General features: G+C 36.9%; 1 protein-coding gene across 1 annotated transcript; it reads right to left on the minus strand.

The window, feature by feature from the left end:
- Nucleotides 1–443: 443 nt before the first annotated feature.
- Nucleotides 444–8,605, minus strand: LOC105442463. The gene is made up of 7 exons (XM_030988997.1): nt 8,542–8,605; nt 7,869–7,976; nt 6,364–6,573; nt 5,131–5,520; nt 4,368–4,394; nt 2,713–2,802; nt 444–1,235 (listed from the first exon to the last, which is right to left on the minus strand). The coding sequence occupies exons 1-7, from the start codon at nt 8,600–8,602 to the stop codon at nt 1,129–1,131; spliced, it is 993 nt and encodes a 330-aa protein (XP_030844857.1). The 5' UTR covers nt 8,603–8,605; the 3' UTR covers nt 444–1,128.
- Between the last annotated feature and the right edge of the window lie 13,800 nt (nt 8,606–22,405).

Genomic DNA, 22,405 nt, shown 5'->3' on the forward strand with positions numbered 1-22,405 from the left:
CGAGCAATATTGTTTTACAAATGGCGTGTCAAAATCCATTTGTGCCAGATTTGGTCGAAACAGTGAACGTGGTTGAAAACGTAAGTATATTACGTGCGAACTTGACCGAAGACGACCTGAGGGAAACCTAAACCTTTAAACCGAATGAGAATATTGTTTTCATACTGTAATTCTTTTAATAATGAGGTCAAATTGATGACCATCACTAGGAAATAAAGATCAAAGGAGATATTGTCATTGATGAGAGTGGAAGGGCATATTTTGTAAGTAAATATGACTGCAATCATTATGACAGTAAGGCCCCCCCAAAAAACACAAACATGTTTAGCGTCCTGTTTTTTTTCGAAAAATAGGAAGGAGGAGGCCCCTTTTTTTTCTTCTTTCAAAAGGCTTCTCAAAATGGCCACTCGGTACATTTTTTTCCTGACAGTCGGGCTTTTTTTTCAAGATAGCCGCCGATATATATATTTTTTTTTAAATCAGAAAAAGATCCACTTCATTATTTTTAGCAATGTTTTTCATGTTTTTTTTCTTTAAAAAAAAAAGGAGGCGTCCCCCAAAAGGAAGCGGGCGGGGACGCTAAACATGTATATTTTTTAATAGCCTAATGTTAGCATTTACAGAACTGCAACTTTCTAAAGGGCAACCCAAACAGTTTTGTGTTGTCAAAAAGGGGTAACTGCTTTAGGCACATCACATAATGGAAATCTTTTAAAGCTTACATTTTCTTGAACTTCATGTTCACATGTGATACTCAATACCGTTTTTCCAAAATCTGGCACAACTGTATTTTGAAATGCCATTTTTAAAACAATGTTGCTCGGTTAATTATTGATCAATGTAATCACAGTACCATTTGAAGGCATATCATTTTAAATTTATGAGCTATTAACATAAAACTCGATATTTTTTTTCAATTACTGTTTCTTTTCAGGTTGCATTTTTTCTTCTTCTCACTGGTACGCACTGCAAAATACTCTCAGACCCCCTAGTTCACATCGCCATATACATTGGCGCAGCTTAAGCGTAATCAATGTATGAAATTTAGTATTTACAAAAGGTGGAAATGTTGTCCCTTGACAATAATTTGGATGCAAAAATAAGGGAAATTAATTAATTTATTCAAGGTCAGTGCTTTTTCGGAGTCACGAGAGTGACGCTCGCTTCCTCTCGGGATCCAACGTTATTGACACCCTGTTGAAACTTTGCCTCGGGGCCAACTCGTCGGCTTCCCTCTGTAATAACAAAACATAACAAACATAATTATGAAAGGTAAAGATAATGTAATATTTTTGTTAATGGTTATTTTCAGAGTATTGCTATTCTAAAAGGGGTTTCGCTTTGCACATCTTGAATTTGGTTGGGGGGGGGGTAGTTTAAATTTATTTTTATCATTACTAGTTTACAACAATCACCTGCCCATTCGCACACGCGCACACAATTCCCTATGATTGGAGAAGGGGTTTGGCTAATTTGAAACACAGACCGTTTCAAGTTGCATCTTCGTGAATTATATTGCGCACATATCCTCCAGCGGATGCCAAAGGCGATTAAAAGTAGTTACCTGGCTTTAGCTCAGCTGCCATAAAAGGCGCTTAAATCATTCAAGTAATAAAAGTTCTACCACGTAAAAAAATGTAACAAGCATGTAAAACATTGCATTAGGTAAAATGTCGAAATGCTCTCAATCCTGGGGGTGTTTCAAGATAAGGCTCGTTCGATAAAAGAGCCAACAAAAATAGAATTGGCGTTTTTTTAAACATATAAACTACGAGCCACAAAAGTCCTGCGCATATTCATCGAGCTCTGTGCTACAATATTATACCGAATGTGACGCGTTCTAGTTTTTTCGTCATCATACAAAAAACAAACATTTCGGTTTGCCGCGTCCTATCTGAACAAAGTTTTAATGTATATTTTTTACGACTGAAGCCTGTACAAAAATTACCGGCCGGTAAAAATGTCTCCCCCTGACAAGATACCACTTGGACAACCAGTGGCGGATCCAGGGGGGGGGGGCCCCGGGGGGCCCGGGCCCCCCCCCCCCTTGAGAAAAAAATCATGTAAAATCACGTGATTTTTTACCTTTTTTGGGGTTGGGCCCCCCCCCCCCCTGGCGCTCAAGGGGGGGTGCAAATTGAAATTTTTTTGAGGATCAAAAAAAAAAAAAAAAAAAAGTGCCCCCCCCCCCCCCCCCCCCCCCCCCCCCCCCCCCCCCCCCCCCCCCCCCCCACTGAGCGACTTTTTGGCCGGCGCGTTTTTCAAATTTTCGGGAGCAAAAAAAAAAAAAAAAAAAAAAAAAAAAAAAAAAAATTGTGCTCTGTACTCCCTCACCCCCCCCCCCCCCCCCCCCCACTGAGGGACTTTTCGGCCGGCGCGATTTTCAAATTTTCGGGAGCAAAAAAAAAAAAAAAGTTGGGCCCCCTCCCCTAAGAAATCCTGGATCCGCGCCTGTGGACAACAACTACCCCCGCCGGGTGACTACATTTAGGATGTCTCGCTTTTTGCTACGCGGGCGAGACAAAACCCATAACGGTTTCCCGCATATCTGAACGAGGCTATATGCATTTTACGCGTAATAGTCTGAGGATATATATATATACATATATATATATTTTTTTTTTGTGGGGGGGGGGGGGGTTAAAGGGAATTGTAGTTGCGCGTAAATTTATTGAGAGGAAGGTCGTCCTAAAAGTCAAATACCATACTTACCCTTTTGTAATATCTTATATAACTGAAGTGTGCGGATTTGAAGCTTCTTCTTCTTCATACAAAGATACACTGCAGCAATGACAGTGAGAGCTGTAGACGTGCGAAAGAAATTATGAAAAATGACCAAGTGACTGAGATATCCTGTTGCAGTGCAATAAATATATAAGTACAGAGTTTAGAAATATGTAGACAATTAATACTGTATTATATCATAAGATCATGATCCCCCTATGTTTAAGGAGACTATGAGAGGGCCGATGTATACTCCTCATTTTAATTTCCAGTTTTTCAATCGCCTTCAATACTCCATTGCTTAAAGGTACTATGTCCCTTTTGCAGGCCAAACAAATGAAAAGGTTAAATTCCAACGGCATTTGAAAGATAATACTAATTTAGAACTCCCCTTAAAAAAATGAGGCTTTAAAATGTTTTTAAGTGGGAAAATAACGACTATTAGTTGTCAAATCGACTTAGGAGCTCTAGAGCCAATACGTAATAGTCTTGATTTTCAGACCATTGTACCGCATGGTCGTATGTTTTATACTGCGCAAAGATTCAATCAGTTTAATTTTGGCCATTACAAGAAGTGGGTTATTGATGTAGAAAAATGGTCATGTACCCTTTACAGCTCACGTTATGTATGTTATTACCAAAGAAGAAAAAAAAGCCAGTCAGTCACTCAATACTGACAATAGTGTCTGACAGTGAAGTCTAGCAAGTAAACGGATTTCCTTGCACAATTTTAATATTAGGGCACTGCTAACGTGTACATTTCAGAGATAGGACATTCATGACATATTCATAATTCCTTCAAAGTTCTACAGAAATTGAGGTTGGCTGCAAAAGAGAAATAGTGTCTTTAAGCCATCGCCATATTTTACCTTTAAAATTTCAACTAAAACAAATGACCAGGGTAAAATGTACCGCCTTTGTCGACTTTTCTTTGAAAGTACCCTTTATTTGGAAAGTTTTACATGTAGGTATCTTTAAATGTTAAAGCCTATTTGCAATAGTTTGACCAGGAGGGATTAAACCTCCCTGCATTATCACTGACAGGCGGCTATCTCATCAAATTAGCTTTCAATTAACATAAGAAAAACCAGGGTCCATCGGGGGACCAGCGGGTACCGCTTAGGCATTGTTTGCTACATAGAGGGCGCAAGTAGCTACAAGTAGTGCAGTCCCGCATTAAGACGATTCATCATTGAATACAATTTCCGGCATTTCTTCTCATGTCTAGACGAGGATAAAGGACTTTCTTGTCTGAAATCCCACACAGGTGACATGGCGCCATTTCGTTTAACAGTTCCTAATATTTGTGACAGGTTTCTTGATATCGGTTCTTTCTTAATTTGACATCCCTATCAAGAATAATGACACCTGGTGCACCAAAACTTTGATTATTATTATGATATTGGTGTTTTATTGCATGCCTCCCTTAATCCTCTGCGATAGGACTCGTGTATCGCATGCACAACCACATTTTTTGTGATTCTCATTATTTTATATATATAAAATAATGAGAGTCACAAAAAATATGGTTGTGCATGCGATACACGAGTCCTACAAATTTTCTTATTGTTATTATCATTTACTATTATTATTATTTTCATCATCGTAATTACAGATTATATCATAACAACATGTTAACTTACCGAGAAGAAATGAAACTGAAACTGCCACTGAAATAGAGAAAGATAATGAGAAAGGACAAAGTCATTTACCATAAATAGCAAAAAGGCAAATAAATGTATCCTTTTCTATTTTAAATTTTGACAGGCTACCAGTACCACTTCGAGATCCAGCAAATCGTTTTTTTTTTCTTTCTAGAAATCCCCTTTTGAAAATTCTAAATCCAGAAGATTACCATCAGTTAGGTATACGATATCTGAAACAGATGTTGGACATCGAATTCTATAGTTAAGACATACACAACTTAATTCAATTTGTAATATACGATCACATGCCTCAGAATGTAGGGCTCTTTCTAGATGTCAGGTAAAAATATCAGAGGTACGTAAAGCTCTCATAATAAGGTAATTGTTGTATAAATATAATACTTTGAACATTCCTTGGAATATGAAACTTTGTTGTTTCGAGGGATATATCTGTTAAACCTTAGCATTGAGTTAATTGGTGACTTCCGTAATGTAATCAAATTAAATGTACAAATCTTCGTAAAGTGCCTCGTAAAAAATTATTTCATTCACCTGTCACGAATTAGTGTATTTCAATACTAGGAATTAAAATTGCATACATTAAATGTTGCTAGGTAGGACAAACATTATGACTTGTCCAAGGAACACACAAAACATAAAGAAAAAAGAAACTAAGAATAACCAAACAGAAAGAGCAACACAACAGTAGACACACCACGAGACTTAACACCTTTCATAATTAACTCGATTTCATTCTGACCTGCAATCACCGTCGAATGGTTGTTGTCAGTATCCTCGACGGGTGTGGTCAAATATTCTGTGGGTCCTTCGGATCGTATGGTACTGAAAATGGTTCGTTGGACAAAGGCCTCTTCTGTTGAATTAACGCGATTGGTTGCCTTCAGGGTGCCGACGCAGATGTAGGGTTCTTCGCTAACCAGGGCCTCGATAGTCGCTGTGAGGTTTTCTGTGATTCCGTCTGCGTTTGTGAAGTTCCTGATAATCTGAGGGTACTCATCCCCATTGTGCATCCATTGTAAAACTACCAAACCTTTAGAAGCCCCATCCGCTCGACAGGTAATCGTTGTCGGCCGATTACCGTCCGAAATCGTGAAATTGTCTATCATGGGGAATGGGTCGTCTGGAGGAACTGTAGGTATAGAAAAGACGTTCATATTGCAAACCAGTCCATATATGTTATCAAAACTCTGTAAGGCCGAACATAACTATATTAAGTGAATAATGTGCTTTTCCGATATAATAGAATAATGAAATAAAGGGGAAAAATGTTTAACTAATTCCAGAATCTTGCAAAAGTTTAAAACTAAATTGTTCACAAACTTTGTCTAAATTCAAGCAAGAACACTGTCCTTTCTACAAGAAACGGTGGCCGAGTCATTTTTGGTATTCCAAATCGAAGAGCTCCAATGTGTGAGCACTCATTCATTTTACACACAGTACATTATTTTTAACCTGAAAGACAAGATTTCAAGGCTTGTGATTTGGATTACCAAATACAAACAAAAACTGTTTTTACTCATTTTTTGACACACACACACACGTATCGTTCTAACAAAGATGAAAATATTATTTGTTTTTGCGAGTTTTGAATTATTTATTTGCGCAGACATGGGCGCTCTGTTTTAGCCATACAATAATACATTAGGCCCATTCACGCATAAGTGTAGTGAGAATTGGATCGCGGTTATTCTCACCTTTTTTTAAAACGCCGTTCACACTCTGAAAATAATATCTAACTTCTCGACAAGTGCTATCATCTCCTTTTGCTCGAACGCAAACCACTCGGCCAAATAATCTCATTAATTTACAAAATGTTTACTTTGAGTGAAATTCCGATCGCGACCCGGATCTCACCTTTCAATGATATTTTTAGGTTCGCATGTACAGAAAAAGAGTGACGAATGTCAATAATCTCTCTGTATGTCCATACTTGTAGGCCCTACACCCAAACAAAATTGATCTAATAACGTACCAGCTACAGTCACATCCGTGAAACCCCCAATCTTAGTTCCTTCGTCATTCGACACGTCGCAGTAGTAGCGACCAGCATCACCAATTTCTGCAGTGAATGTGAGGGAGCAATCTTCACTCACATTGAACTTTCCGCTGTCATGTTCGGGTCGTTGTGTTCTTCCACTATAAAATCCAATTAAGGTTTCTGCTTTCGACATAGCAGGATCACCTAATCCATATTTTAGGGAATGTAAAGAAAACAAAATAGATACTTTCATTCGTAAACCTTGTGTCAAGAAAATAAATATTTTTATATTTTTTAAGTTTACAAAGTGGCCTGCCATCCTGATATATTTTCATTTGGTAGCCGTATTCAACTGAATTTTTAGAAAAACAAATCAATCTCAGAGGGGTAATTAATGTTGATATCTAATTGAGAAAGAAAAAAGAAAGGAAACATGAATAACAGTATAAAGCTAACAAGACCAAAGCAAAATAGTTATGAATTAATAAAGTAGAAGTCGTTCAAACAGAAGTGGGCAAATGTATGGGGGACTGTGATGAACTGGTTTACTGATGACCAAAATAAATTAATATTGAGGCCTTAAGTTTATGGAGTTTTAAATGTTTGCATTACTTTATGAAATATCACATAGGCTGTATGCAAATTAGCGAGTTGATGATGCCACCCCCTACTTATTCCCCTTCCGTTTTGAACATTAATTTAACAGAAATATCACTGTTTTTGCTCTGAGAATGTAAAACATGGCTTGAATTCTCATGGAATATGTGCAAAATCACTACTACAGTAACTGTGATCTTTTGTAAACAAAGGAGAACAAATAAACAGGGGTGACGTGAAGAAAACAAGAAGCTTGGAATTTTATTAACAAACTATATGGGGAAGAGTGAAGCACCATATGCATTATATACGCTGTATGCTAAGTAGCTCGCTCGGTTCTAGGACAATTAACCTCTAGGCAATCACGACCGGCCAATTACCAGCGGGACAACCCCCCCCCCCCCCCCAAGGGCGGGGGTTATTTTCCAGGGGTAAATATTCTGATACGGATGCATATCTCTGTTTCCTGAAAGTGTTGCGAAACTTAAAGATGCCTTCACAACTGTGCCATATTTGGTCCAATTTAAAAAACATTTCCACCGTCTTTAAACAAAATTATTATCTCTTTTAATCCAAATGCAATTCACTATAGAGTAGGACTTGCCATTTATAGCAGAGACAACGTGAAATTTCAAGAGAAGAAAGTCAAAATTGGCTGGTTTGCAATTACTTTACAAGTCGCAAATGTTTAATTGAAATCAAAGCTAAATTGTTCCCAAAATCTTGGTTGATGATACCGTAATAGGTCTTTGGGCCACATTAAAGGGCGTATGGCGGGGTTTAAGCAGCATAAAATTTGTCTGTAATCGTAACACCTACATTTATATACAAGAGAACATGCACATGGTTAACAGTCTCGCAGGGTTTAAACATTTCAATAAACTGAATGCCAGTCAACTCACCCTCTTTGAACCAATAAAGTTGCAAAGGCGTCCCACGAAAGGAACATTGAAGGCTTGCTTCTGATCCTTTGATCATAACTGTGTTCCGGTCCGTTACTACCTGACCACCTGGGATATAATAGGTGACAAAAAGAAAAGTATTAAGCCCAAACTCCAGTCAATAAAGGTTTTCATCGTGATTAATGCTCATATGGTGTTCTGAAAAACATGTGTCTCTACACATAATGGACTCCTAAACTAAAACATTTCCCAAAAATTACTTGTTCGATATTAGACCCATTTGAAGAATTTGTCATTGCAGCTATAGCGTGAATTGTGCTTGTGTACAACATGCCGAGTGTTTATAAAATGGGGTATTTGCATTAGTGCGTATCTTATTGGCTGATCTGAGATCACGTGACGTTAATTATTTAAAAAACAATATCAATTTATTTACTGCACGATTTTGACGTGTGTGTGTGTGTGTGTGCTATGGCTTTATACGACAATAATCGTTACAGTGATGATGAACATCAACTTTTTCACTCCAATTAAGAATTAATACTCAATTTCTTTGGTACACTCAGTCGTCTTGAAACGAACTTTAACCTCTCGAAGTTATAGTTGGAATAATATTATAAATTAAGAAAGATAATCTGGTATAGAGGTCATTGGTGAATAGGCCTATACATACCTGCAACATTGTATCGTAGTACACATAGTACTAGCAGTAAAAATTGTCCCACCATTTTCATTTTTCTACAAAACAAAAGAGAAAATACACGAAATTGTAATGACACTTTAATATTTCGAAGTGTCAACCTAAATATGCTGACAAAAATAGAGGAAGAAAGTGAGATGTGGTATTTTAACCGCCCCCAAGAAAAAAGAAAACATGGTCAACACCTGTACAAATCAGACAATCTTCAAGATGTTTGTAGTCTTATGATAACAAATAATTAGTACTGCTTGATTCTTAACACGCTATCCTACATTAGTCTATACCCTTTAACAAAAACGGTATATTATTTATTTTTGTCATTAAAAAAAATAATTAATGTGTAGGCCCATACATAAATATATACAATCCGTCTAAAAATAGGTGTACCCAACTTTGGTAGCTCCTACTTTAAAATTAATAACCAATATGAGTTTGAAATCTAGAACATGAAGAAGAGTAACCTGTTTTCTGTCCAATAATATCATATTCGTTACATTTCTGCCACAGGTGACTGAGCATCATATTAAACCAGGGTACATATGGCAAACCACACAATGTGGTTTCCCACACACGTAGTGTTAAAATAAGCACTGGTCCTTTTATTTAATTTATATATATTTGGTTTAATATGCTGAGGAAAGCACATAACTCTTCCTTTTTGTTTCTTCTCCTTCTCAATTGTTTATGCTATGTTTATAAAATATGTCACTTAAAGACCGTCAATACTACTTGGCCAGAAGGGATTAGACCACACAGCAAGGTCACTGACAGGTGGCTATCTCATTAACTCAGCTCTCAACTAACATAAGAAGAAGAGGATCATGGGGACCAACAGGCACCGATTGGGGAAGTTTTCTATATAGAGGGAGCAAGTAGCTACAAGTAGGACAGTGGGGCTTTAAAGATAACCCTCGTATAATCATATGCTTTTGTAAATATCTTGTGTTTATTCAGATACCCTTATTTATATACAAACCTATTAACTGGGACCTACACAACACAAGCTTTGCTTTTTAGTAGATCCCCACTTTATTTATTTTTTTTGCAATGTATTTATCACACTTATGATCGTATCTTTTGTTATAACTATTACAATGTACATTATGTTTTTATATTGTATGCTTAGTTATAATTATGACCATGTTCATTATGTTCGATTACGTTATTTTCGATAAAGTGGAAATAAATAAATTTGAAACTTGAAAAATGTTCGCGAATGAGTTAATCAGTTGTAAAAATTGCAGCCAACATCAAATTCTGTAGAACTTTGCAGGAATTACGAATATGGCATGTATGTCCTATCTGTGAAATTTAAACGTTAGCAGTGTCCTCATATTCAAATTATGCAAGGAAACCCGTTTACTTGCTAGACTTCACTGTCAGACACTATTATTGAGTGACTGACTGGCTTTTTTCTTCTTTGGTAACATACATAAAATGAGCTGCAAAGGGTACATGAGCATTTGTCTACATCAATAACCCACTTTTTGTAATGGCCAAAATTAAACTGATTGAATCTTTGCGCAGCATAAAACGTACGACCATTCGGCACAATGGTCTGAAAATCAGACTATTACTTACTGGCTCTATAGCTCTTAAGTCGATTCGACAACTCATAGTCGTTATTTTCCCACTTAAAAACATTTTAAAGCCCCCCCCCCTCCTTTTTTTTGTTTAGGGAAGTTCTAAATTAGTATTTTCTTTCAAATGCCGTTGGAATTTAACCTTTTCATTTTGGGGGCCTGCAAATGGGACATAGTAATGATGTTATGTATCTATAATTTCACAGAAACTTGTTCCAATCCATAGAATAACATTTATTTATTTTCAATAGCCTACTACCTTCTAAACTTACACACATTTCTATGAATCCAACCCATACAACTTCGAGATAACCTTGTCATATTACTTGTCTCTTAGGGTTGACGACTGTGTGGTAGAGAGTAAAGTACATTAGTATATGTAACCATAGCTTTGAAAAGTTTACAAAATATTAGCTGGAATCGATGACATGAGTAAGATTATTTGAAATACAGGCTTTCGCTGTCATGTTTCAAATGCGAATTGACACATGTATCTCTTTGGTATGCCTAGTTCACGCCGACGCCGAATGTCGCGCTTTAAATCGGCGATCAATTCGGCGTCATTTTTTCAAAAAATCTCACGATCTCCTGAGATATGTTATGCTAAGTTCACACCGACGCCGAATTGATGGCGCATTAAATCGGCGAGCAAAGCGGCGGCAAAGCGTAACAAAGCTTAACTAGACTTGAATTCGTCACTTAGACGAATTAGGTGATACGTATGATAATGGTTTAAAAAAAGAATAATGCATTACTCGATATATATTATTTTATAAAATGCTTCTACCATTATGATCTATCCATATGTCAAGATTAAATTGTGTCTCCTTGATCATCGTGGATCTAGGGAAGATAGATTGAGACGATATATGACCATTGACCCTTTGCAGCATTTTGACGATTTTATCTTATTCAAAGAAATGATCCCGGCAAATGATCGAAAAATAAAGTGCACACTGGAAATAGCTTATTCTCTCAGCTACAACACACTCTAAGCTCAGCAAAAACAAAGCTACAACAATTGAGATATTGCTCGCGAAAGACGAAAATGTAGAATCCAGTTTTGAGAAAAAGTCATGTCCCATAGAGAATACACGCAAAATGTGTAAAATTGACATGCCTCCTTTAATTGCAAAAATTCGCCATAATGCCTTTGTCAAACTGAAGAATTGGGGAAACTGCATTTGTAGAGAATTGTCACAGCTAGAACATATTAAAATTTAGAAGAAAAACAATCAATATTTACAGAGATACAATCAATTTTCCTAAAATATGCATTGTCATAATATGCAAATTAAAATTTTGAGTTTGGAGGCCATTATGATGACGTCATGAGTTAATCGAGGTTAAAATGAGACATGAAATCATATCTCCGACTCATAATCTATCCAAATATGACAAAATATTAGGAGTTTCTATCTATTCTAAAGAGTTACAATGAATTTTATATAGGCATGTTTTTGCCCATGTATTGTGGAAAAAGATAACGCAAATCCGCGCGTGCTGTCAACTTTGACGGACGCTCATTGCGTTAATAAAAGGTGAACAAATTATCAAAATGCTTGGAAAAATGTACCGAATATGATGACAGAAAAAAATCGGCGATTCTATGTTGCAAAATACCAGTACGCGCGAAAACGCGCGCGCATGTGCGTGTGCGTATTTTTTTTATGAAATGCTCCATATGGCCTGAAACGTATGCAAAAAAAAAATTAGGATGATTTGGAGCATTTTAAATTTTTGCGCGCGCGTAAACGCGCGGACGAACGCGCACGCGCGCATTTGCGCACTTCTATTGACCTCAACTTGACCGGATGGATATTTATCTTAATCATGATAATTATAAATGAGAAATCCCTTTCCCTTATGAAGATATGATCATAAATTGATTTTCACAAAATGGCGCCTGGATGACGTCACGATAACTTTAACTCTCTAAAAAGTCACGCAGTTCTAAGTTAGACTAAGATCTATCATCATGGCAAGTTTCATGGTAATGGCTTTATTCAGTCTTGAGATATCCTGCGAACAAATTCATGGCAGAATAATAAAAATAATAAAGAAAATCTTGACGAAATCAATAGGTGATACGTAGACTTCGTTACGTATCACCTAATTAAAGTGTAAAGACCGTAATAGAGCGTGAGAAAGCTTTGAGCAATTCGGGACATTCGGCAAGAGCGCCAAAAATTTAAACTCTGTTAAGCTTTCCTACGCTTTGAGCAAAACTTTGATAAGCTTTGTGACGCTTTGATAAGCTTTAATACGCTCTCCCCGCTTTACGCAATTCGTGGCAGATCGCCTCAAATTTTTAAACAGTTTAAAAAATGTTGGCGCTCTTGCCGAATGTCCCGAATTGCTCAAAGCTTTCTCACGCTCTATTACGGTCTTTACGCTTTAATTAAGCTTTGTTACGCTTTGCCGCCGCTTTGCTCGTCGATTTAATGCGCCATCAATTCGGCGTCGGTGTGAACTTAGCATTACAAATCCCGGATTCCATAATTCTTGTAACAAATAAATTACACCTCCACAAAATATCCTCACCGCAAACATCCGCTCTCGGTCCAAAGTCCACAGGGTAACAATAGATAAAGTATTTGCATATTATTCGGTTCGAAATGCAGATACTGTATACAGCATCTGCATTCGGAACGAGGAAGGAGTGGTGATCACAGTTTACAAGAGTGCGTCATAAACCGTTTGTGTGATGTGCGCGATATCGGGCCATGGAGGCCTCCTGTTTTGGAGACAAAAATTCAGATAGTGAAGGCTGTATGTGATATTTTGGTTTTCTTTTCCTACGATGAAGCAATAATGTGTATGTGATTATTTTTTCAGAAAGGATGTCAAACCAAAACAGGGAACTGTGGGTGATTGTCATAGGATAGTGTATTTGGATTTGCACCAATGATATGCTACGAGGAAAAGCCTTCGGTATCATTCTTAGCAGTTCATGCATGTGTGTGTGTGAATCTGTGAAATTTTTTAATGCTACAAAGGATACATTTATGGAATATTGCGATTACAAGGTAAAGTTGATTTTCGATAATGCCATTTCATAAATTTGGCGCGTTTCTCAAAGGTCGAATGTGCAACACAACTCCCATCAAAAACATTTCGTTGATAAGAGCGACGTAAGGGCGAATCCCATACGTTAGCAACAACACCACAATTCAGGATATAATGACTGAATATAGCTGATAGCCCTACTAGAGCTTGAATCAGAGTAAACATCAAATGACATGACATTTAAATAAAGAAAAGAACCCTCGCACTAAAAATACTGTAACACCCATTTGCAATACAAACAATTACCTTCAAGGTATAGACCAGTTTCAGAAATGCCCCCCTCTCAAAAAATTAAATTGAAGCTCTTATTTCCAATCATGTGAAAGAATATGTTTTGACTAATACGTGATGATACAAATTTTGCCGGGAAACCGCCTACTAATTGATATATTTGGTAAATTATTATATCCATCCGGACAGGATAGATATCGCGTAGTCCCATTTACATCTTTCTGTGTAACTTTACCAAAACTGGGCCAAATTTCTAATCATTTTGGTGATTCCAGAACCTTGCAGTACACACCAATGCTTGTTGATCAACCTTTTCTGATCGATGCCACAATGTTTCTTTCACAATGCAATCACATGACCAGAACTGGTCTATACCTTTAACTACCTAAATAGATCTTTGAGCAAAGTCACACAGGCGATATGAAAACATGGATTGATTATTACAACGACACAAGTCTTGAATGGCATAACATTTGTCGTCATTAAACATGGAACTGTTAATTTATTTTGCCTTTCACTGTATATCCTTGTCTTTTTTTTCAAAAACAATTTACAAAATACATAAATAGATTTCAACATATAAGGCTTTCTGTTACTCGAATCCGTGATTCGATCTCTCCTTTTCATACTAAATATCTGCATTCCATTTCTTGGATTTTGTAGGATTTTAAGTAACTACTCTTTAGCTCTCAATGCTGTGCTACCGTCGTTCCCTGTAGCGTGACGTCATCCTGATATGCCTTACCATCACTGTATTTGCGATTCATCGGAGATTCGGTGGCCTGCCAAATTAGTTCACATTAAATCTTATGAACTTGGGACCGTGACGTCGTATTCCGCTATGTAAAATGTAATTGTGATTGAAAGGTAGTAGTAATACCTGGCCGAGTTGTGATTTTTAAGCACATTGTAACATTTTACAAGAATAATACTAAAATTGAATTTTAGTTAGCAATTTGCTAGCGAAATATTACACTCGTTAATTGCATGTATGCATCTTAATATACCCATAATAATTGGGAGATTGGAGGTGAGAAATGGGTCGTAAAACGATTCCCAAAAATTGGACAGATTGTTTTTGGAGCACAATTAAAAACAATAGCGTAAAAATAAAATACATAGTAATCATTTCTTATGTTATGCTTACCGATTCAGGGAGCGTTGAAGCCTCATAATAAAGTTCAAAAAGAATTGTTGACGATCTGATTGTTCCTTAAACAAATAGCTAATAAGTCATCACATCAAGTTTTCCTTCTATCCAAGAACAATAAGGATCTGGAATCATCTACCAGGCTCAGCAGTCAAGGTAAAAGCAACAATCTTCATGTACTTCAAGGATACTGCTCCAAATTTTACCTGTCGTCCTTCTCGCGTAGTTTTCTGAGGAACGATGAGTGACTATGTAGTTGCTTGCGCTAGCTACGACCGGGCGGAGCCGCACCACTCACCTCTGGTGCGTTGCACGCAGCAAACACGTAGTCTGCACGTCATTGCACATACTTCAATTTGACACTTAAACACGATTCCTAAAGCTTTGACCCGGACCTAGCTTCTTGCAGGATCAGCTAAAATAATGGAGGGCAGTAGATTGTGCAGTCGGCAACTGTAAGTTCAGACCAAGGAGAAAACGAGAGATAATAATCTCTTTAAGACTTTGTTTCATATATTCTGAATACAAGGGTTTGTGCCTGCAAACTAGGCCTACATGTCGAAATGCATTGGCAACATTGAGCTATATACTTTTCACGCGCAATGTAGACCGTATACATCCGCGCTGTGATATGATGTGCCTGTTAACAAAAAACTAGTTTGCAGCAAAAACCCTGTTAAAGTGTGCAGGCACAAACCTTGTCAGTTTCAGTTGGGCGTAACTATGTCTGCATTATCAGACTACAATAAGCTTTGTACTTTGTACTATAGTAGCCCCTCCTGGACACAAAGCCAGAAAATTATAGATCTAGGCTCCGTCCAGGCTCTAGGTATTTTTGTAAAATATCAAATAAGAGTCTGTGCATGGTAAACTAGTACAACCTGCAAATGGAACTATTTTTCCCGATACCGTGGGAGCCTGTCATGTGTTTACATATTGCTGTTTGAAAGGAATGAGGAATTTGTTTAAGTCTTTTGTATATTATGCTAACAAATCACATTACACATGTTTTATGGTATGCATAATATTTTGAATTTAGACCATTTCATAAAAAACATATCTTCTATCTATGCTGTGATATGTTTGCGACTTTGAATTTATACCTTTAGGTAGTGATATCATACTTCTCATGATATATAAAATTGCATATACATTGACTTTTATTCCTTGTAACAGAATACAAATCTACCTGAAAGGATTATGAAAGATTTCATGATGGGGCGATGAAATCAAGAACCTTTCAGTTCTCGCTTGATTTTAATGATTTTATCTACGTATCAATATAATATCCTTACAAATTGGGATATCTTTAGCTATTTTCATAGAGTTAGGAATGTTACCGGTATACTTAGAGATAAATTCATTCAAACGCTCTTGAGTAGGAGAATATCATCGCCTATTTCGAATATTTCTCCTATACACCATTCAAAGTGGAAGTTTCATCGGATGCGTCCGTCCAATCGAAGACAATTAGGCCACTTTGAAATGGGTATTACTATTGGCATACCCATATTAATGGAAGGATTGGAATTGAGGAAAGGACCATGAAGCGATTCACACAAATCGGGGAGATTTTTTTCGGGGGAGCAAATGAAAACGATAGCGTGACAAATTTGAGACTTTGTTTCATATATTCTGAATACAAGGGTTTGTGCCTGCAAACTAGGCCTACATGTCGAAATGTAATTGGCAACATCAGATGCACAAGTAAGACTGTGGCAGTAAACTACTTTGCAGCAAAGACCCTGTTAAGTGTGCAGGCACAAACCTTGTCAGTTTCAGTTGGGTGTAACTGTTTCTGCATTATCAGACTACAATAAGCTTTGTACTTTGTACTAAGTAGCCCCTCCTGGAAACAAAGCCAGAAAAAATAAAAATCTAGGCTCTGCTCCGGGATTAAGTTAATGTGGTAAAAGTATCAAATTATAGTCTGTGCATGGTAGCCTAGAACAACCCACAAATGGAACAATTTTTTCCAGGTATGTTTGTTTTGTGTTGGTGCTGCCGTTGCGATAGTTTGGGGAGTTCACCCACTCTAACTCCTTTTTCTAATACGAGGGGAAGCTACATGCGGAGAATAAGAGGATGAGGGAGGTGTAGGAGAGGGAGAAGTGGTGGATGGGCACATGCAATAAGGAGGGACAACGATATTGAAGGAATTACATTTGGAAAAATTGAAATTAGGCAAGTATTATTTGCAGATGATAAGACAACATTTTAAAAGGATATTGATTCGGTTAGAAGGCTGCAACATATTTTGGAATCATTTGAACAAATTAGTGGTCTTAAAGTGAATAAATCAAAGACATATTTTACGTGGATGGGTGAGGATAAGAACAAACCTGATGGGCCTTTATTTGGAAATTTTGTTGGGGGAAATTCACATTTAGGGGTTAGTTATTCATTAGATCGAAAATTAAAAGATGACTTGAAATATAAAGAAATTCTAAGTAAAAAGAAAAATGCTAGTATGGTGGAAACAAAGAGATTGAACTATTATGGGTAAAATACATTTGTTAAGAACTTATGCGCTTTCAAAGTTAAATTACATCTCATCTGTCGTTATGATCCCTCATTAGGTATACAAAGAAGTTGCACAAATTTCATTTTATATCTATAGTTATATCCATTTTCAAAGTTTACTGCCACGAAAAAAAAAGAACCGCTGTTTAATCTACACCCAAACTACCCAAGTGTTTTAAGCCTATATGGTCTGCAACCAGCCCGTCTACTACCCACATGGGAATAGCATTTCTATATATTTGTTTGTATTGCAAATGGTATATGGGTAATTATGATAGCAATAATTACAACTGAAATTCAAATGTTACTCATAGGGGCAAATTCTCTGATTGCTGCTATACTTCAGTTTCTTTACTTGCGATTAAAACTTGTCACTACCGTTTGTCATGTTTAAACATTTAGTCTAATTTGAAGTAATGCATAAAACCATACTTGTTCAATTTTGTGTTGTTTATGTATAATTCATATTTTACTTTTTTAAAATTAAACATCACATAAGCATTGAATTCATTAATGATGGATTAATGACGGAGCTAATTTTGAACCCATATTTGATCATGAATCATATCATCTTGGCTGCATGTGTTACTCATTGAAGTCATGCAACTAAAACGATACTATTTGTGATTTGAAATATGTATCATCCGACAGCAAGCAATTGAATGGACACAGTGAGAAATGGACAACAAACTGCTTCGTGGAATTGATGGATATTCCGAAAAGTTCAGTCTTCCAGTGGAAAATAAAATAATGTTATATTTTCCGTTAGGGTATCTTTGCCTCAGATTCTAAACAGAATTCTGAATTGAGCTCATGCACCAATCACAGTTGTAAACATTTAGGCCAGTCAGGAATCCCATGACTATTACAAGCCGCTCTCATGTTTGATTTTTAAGATATTAATGATTGGTATTCGAAATGTCGAAAATCCCTTTCTTGTGGACTTGTTTTTCCCAAACCGTAAAGCTGATTTTTATCCTCTGTTCTCGATGCAGGTTTGGTTTCTGCGGGTATTACTCTAGTCCTCGGACAAGAATGTTAACTGGCCCGGCATGCGTGGAGCCTTTCGGGCTATGGTTATGCACGTTGATACGCTATATTTCTCACAATGAGTAGGGTGTAAACCCGGGGTTTAGGGTGACTGCATACCAAATTGGTAAATCTTTTTACATATCTTTGTGATAGGCTGCATTGCCCTTTGACGATTAACAACAGAAGAAGAAGACATTTATTTTATTACAGTCGAATTTGATACGCTATGCAACTTTAAAGATAAAGTTAAACACGGCAGTCGATTGCACACAGTTTGAAAGAAACTGGAATGTATTTTGGGGTTTCTTTGTAATTATGAAAATGATAACAAATCTGACCGGTTTATTTCTTCTGACATACTTTGACATTATATTAATAGAATCACATTTTAAAGTCATTCACAATTCTATATAATATTTTGGTAATAGGCTGGTGCGATGCTGGAGCGAAAATACTGAAGGATAGTTCTACGAAATTGCGCATAATTATATACACTGTTGGTCATAAAGGTGGAATAATGAATTATTTTTACCCCAATTTAGGGAGTGATTTTAACAATGATTTATTCCTAATAGATCTAAACAATAGTATACATTCTCAGATTGTAGTGAATAATAGTTTACGAGTGTTTGTTTTGCGTGACTGCTAAAGCATGTTTGTGCTACTATGTTAATCAACTAGGGGACATACGTTCTTAAGTCATAACTGACAGTAATTATGCTATAGCAGTCACGCAAAACAAACACTCGCAAACTGTTATTCAATAAAATCTGAGAATTTATACTAATATGCTAATCTATTAGGAATAAATCATTGTCAAAATCCTTCCATAAATTGGGGTAAAAATAATTATTCCACCATAATGACCAACAGTGTAATTTCAAAAATGATGAATACATTTATATGGGGTTGCTACATAATTACAACTTCCGCGGTTCGCTGTATTGCATGCAGTTGAGCGATGCGATTTACGTTCATGACGTCATAACATAACCGCCCAGCCTATCACCTTCATTCGCTACCCTTGTCGAATCAGCGTTAAACCGGCGTTGACATGACCGTGAGTGCTCGTCCGACTGTAAGTATACCTGCCAACGCAGGGGCATTATTCTCAGATTAATTTTATGATCTCATTATATCGGAATTTAGAATGAATACATAAATAAAAGAAATCTTATGTCAGCTAATTATACTTTTATGATAGCGTGGGAGAGGCAAATGTAAATGATCATGTATATATGCACCTGCACAAGAACAAAAAGTTAAAATGTTGAAATGTGGAATAACAGGATATGTGAAAATCTCCACATATACACACACCATCAGTGCGGTTATCTTCATCACCTTGAACCAGCATTTACACTGGAAGAAGAAGAAGAAGAAAGAAATAATCATATAATTTTCTAACACGAAAGCACTATTTGGGAAGCTTGTGTATGCAATTTCATCTCACACAAAAAAAAGAGAAATGTGGTGTTACCTTTTTTTATGTTGCAGAAAATAGAATCATCTACCCTTTAGCCAGTGATATCACTTTTTGTCTTTAGTTCGGTGCAAATCTCTCTCCGAAAAAACAACAAATATGATGCCAAATAAAAAATATACCACAGGAAATCAAGACTCTATCGAAAGATGCTCAGCTGGGCTGAGCTGGAGCGGAGATTGGCGCCTCTAAAGTTTTGTTCGAGGAAAGAGTTTCATCCGCTGTCGTCGTCTGTGAGAGTCGAATTACAAGTGTGATGTGCTGTACGCATAATAAGGCGGAAAATGCGGATTTGCGTTGCGCAGATCATCGAACCGTGCATTCATTGCCTCGGTTTACATGGGACCTGGACTTTTGCCCACCCATCCATCCGTGTCGTCATCACAGTTATTCTTCTATAGCCTTATGGAGCTCACCTCCTTACCGAGGAATATGCATGGAAATTTCAATCGAGATCTATCTACTAGAGAGAGTTTATAGATCGTGTAGAGAGAGTTTATAGATCGTGTAGAGAGGGTCGTTTTGCTAGAAATGTTCACTTCTCATAATCATAATGCAGAGGCATGAAATAATACAATATCTAAACAAATCTGTTTATTATCTTATGTCGCATTACTCTGCTGGAATGTGAAAACATGCATGCACCGTTTTAAAGTGAGCGAACTGTGCGAGCACGTGATCGCGAGGCCGAGCAAATTATGACATCATTGCGAGGAGCATGGAGCGGGGAAATCCCCTGAATCTATGACGCGCTCTCTCTGTGCCCAATACCTTTACAGGTGTTTAGCCTTTCCTATTTGTGTTTCCCTCTTCAATGTAGACCTTTTAGATTTGTTTGTGGGAAAGAAAGGCAAGGGAAAGAATGTCATTATTGACGATGGTTTTAATGTACAATTTATTGTTTCTGTTCATTGCATTGATTTATACTCGATATGATGGGCAACGAACGGAGTGGGGTGACCATGATTGTGTTATACCAGATAGTGATTATGACAGCAGTGGGTGACCATGATTGTGTTATACCAGATAGTGATTATGACAGCAGTGGGTGACCATGATTGTGTTATACCAGATAGTGATTATGACAGCAGTGGTGGTGTGTACGAATGGGGTGGGGTGACCATGATTGTGTTATACCACATATTGATGATTACAGCAGTGGTACGTAGTGTTTGTAAGAGATTGATTAAAGTGGTGATGGTGGTGAAAATGATGATTGTGATGGTGCTGACATCGATTAGTGATAATAATGTGACAATCATTAAAAAAAAAATTGTTTAAACAAGACCAACCAAAAAATTCATATGTTACAGCTTATTTGCAGTGAGTGTATGTCGGAGCTATTCCCCTCTTTTCGAATAATGCACATCCTTTGTGTTTCAAAAGGCCTTTTCATATAATCATTTAAATCAATCAAAATAAACTTGACTAACAGTTTGCTCCATGATACACGCTTAAAAAGAATGTAATGAACATAAGCATTTAATCCATCAAAAGTCTTTATGATATGCTAGTATTTATCTACCAATAAACTAAATACAACTGGCCAATGTATCAGTGGTGAATTCAGGGGGGGGGGGGGGGACGCATTTTTAGAACACGGTTCCCCTATGGATCTTATATATGTGGACGGGGAAATTCGTCTTCTTTCCAAAACCGCTCACCCCTCTGCAACATAACATCAACTTTTTCCGTCACGTCCGGATAAACAACTTAGGGTCAAATTTCTGTTCTCTCCATAGATAACTGCCATCGAATGCACAAAAAGAAGTAATTGCTTGGTACAGGCAAAATATTTTTACAAATTTCAAAGCGTAATTTATCTAGGCCTTTTATAGTATATATCAATTTTAGTCCATAAAATAGAATGAAGTGGTGTACAATTAATGTCGAGATGAAGCTTTTTAAAACATCGCAGAACAAACCCATATACGCTTATCTTCCTGGTGCTCAGCTTACTGAAAAAAAATTCACGTCAAATATTCACGTCTGCCTTTCCTTTTTGGGAGACGCAGACGTGAATATTGGACGCAGATTTTCCAGCAGATTTTCACGTCTGCGTGTCCCTTCAGGGCCATTGTGTGCAGAAAAACGACAAAATTACCAAGCAAAGGTATACGTCAATTTTTTTGGATTTTCACGTCTTGGACGTAAAAGACAACAAATTTGTTGCATAGGTAAACGTCAATTTTTTTTCTTTCTTCATTTTGATTGACATTCTTACCTACTAGTCACTATTTAGACACATCCCCTTATATTGAGAATATAAACATTGGCTAAATTAAGTAATTTAATTTCTGACTTACTTACGTTGATGAAGGCTTAATGCTCCCAAAATAAATGCAATCTCCTTATCGAGACATTAGGATGTCCTCCTTTTTAGAGTTAACAAAACACTAAAATGTATATATTCTCAACAAAAAAATTATGAAAAGAAAATTATGTCAGCTTCATGTTCACGATGATATCTTCCACGAGATGAACAGGTTTGCGTCTTACCGATCAGCACGCCCAGAGTCAATCTGTTTATATTCCAAGCCACCAGTCACCCCTAGACAGTAAACTGTAACACCCACTGATTCTCTGATTCAAACATGAATATGCATGTCACGGCATCGGCATGGGTGCGTGCATTTTTAAAAGAGGGAAATTAGTTTTTATAGTGTAATCATAAGCTGGCTGAACCACGGTGAAAATTATGAAATTACAAACTGTTGATAGTTGTGATAACAAAATAGATAGCCATTGACCTATAAACACTTGCTT

Source organism: Strongylocentrotus purpuratus, unplaced genomic scaffold (assembly GCF_000002235.5).
Source record: "Strongylocentrotus purpuratus isolate Spur 01 unplaced genomic scaffold, Spur_5.0 spur5_scaffold_18, whole genome shotgun sequence".
NCBI classification, from domain to species: Eukaryota; Metazoa; Echinodermata; class Echinoidea; order Camarodonta; family Strongylocentrotidae; genus Strongylocentrotus; species Strongylocentrotus purpuratus.

Excerpts from the sequence above, each read along its gene's own strand:
- LOC105442463 (XM_030988997.1), bottom strand. The coding sequence starts at position 8,602 with ATGAAAATGGTGGGACAATTTTTACTGCTAGTACTATGTGTACTACGA. Across the intron at positions 5,521-6,363 it reads CACGGATGTGACTGTAGCTG|TTCCTCCAGACGACCCATTC; the intron begins GTACGTTATTAG and ends CTATACCTACAG. Across the intron at positions 1,236-2,712 it reads ATATAAGATATTACAAAAGG|AGGGAAGCCGACGAGTTGGC; the intron begins GTAAGTATGGTA and ends TTGTTATTACAG.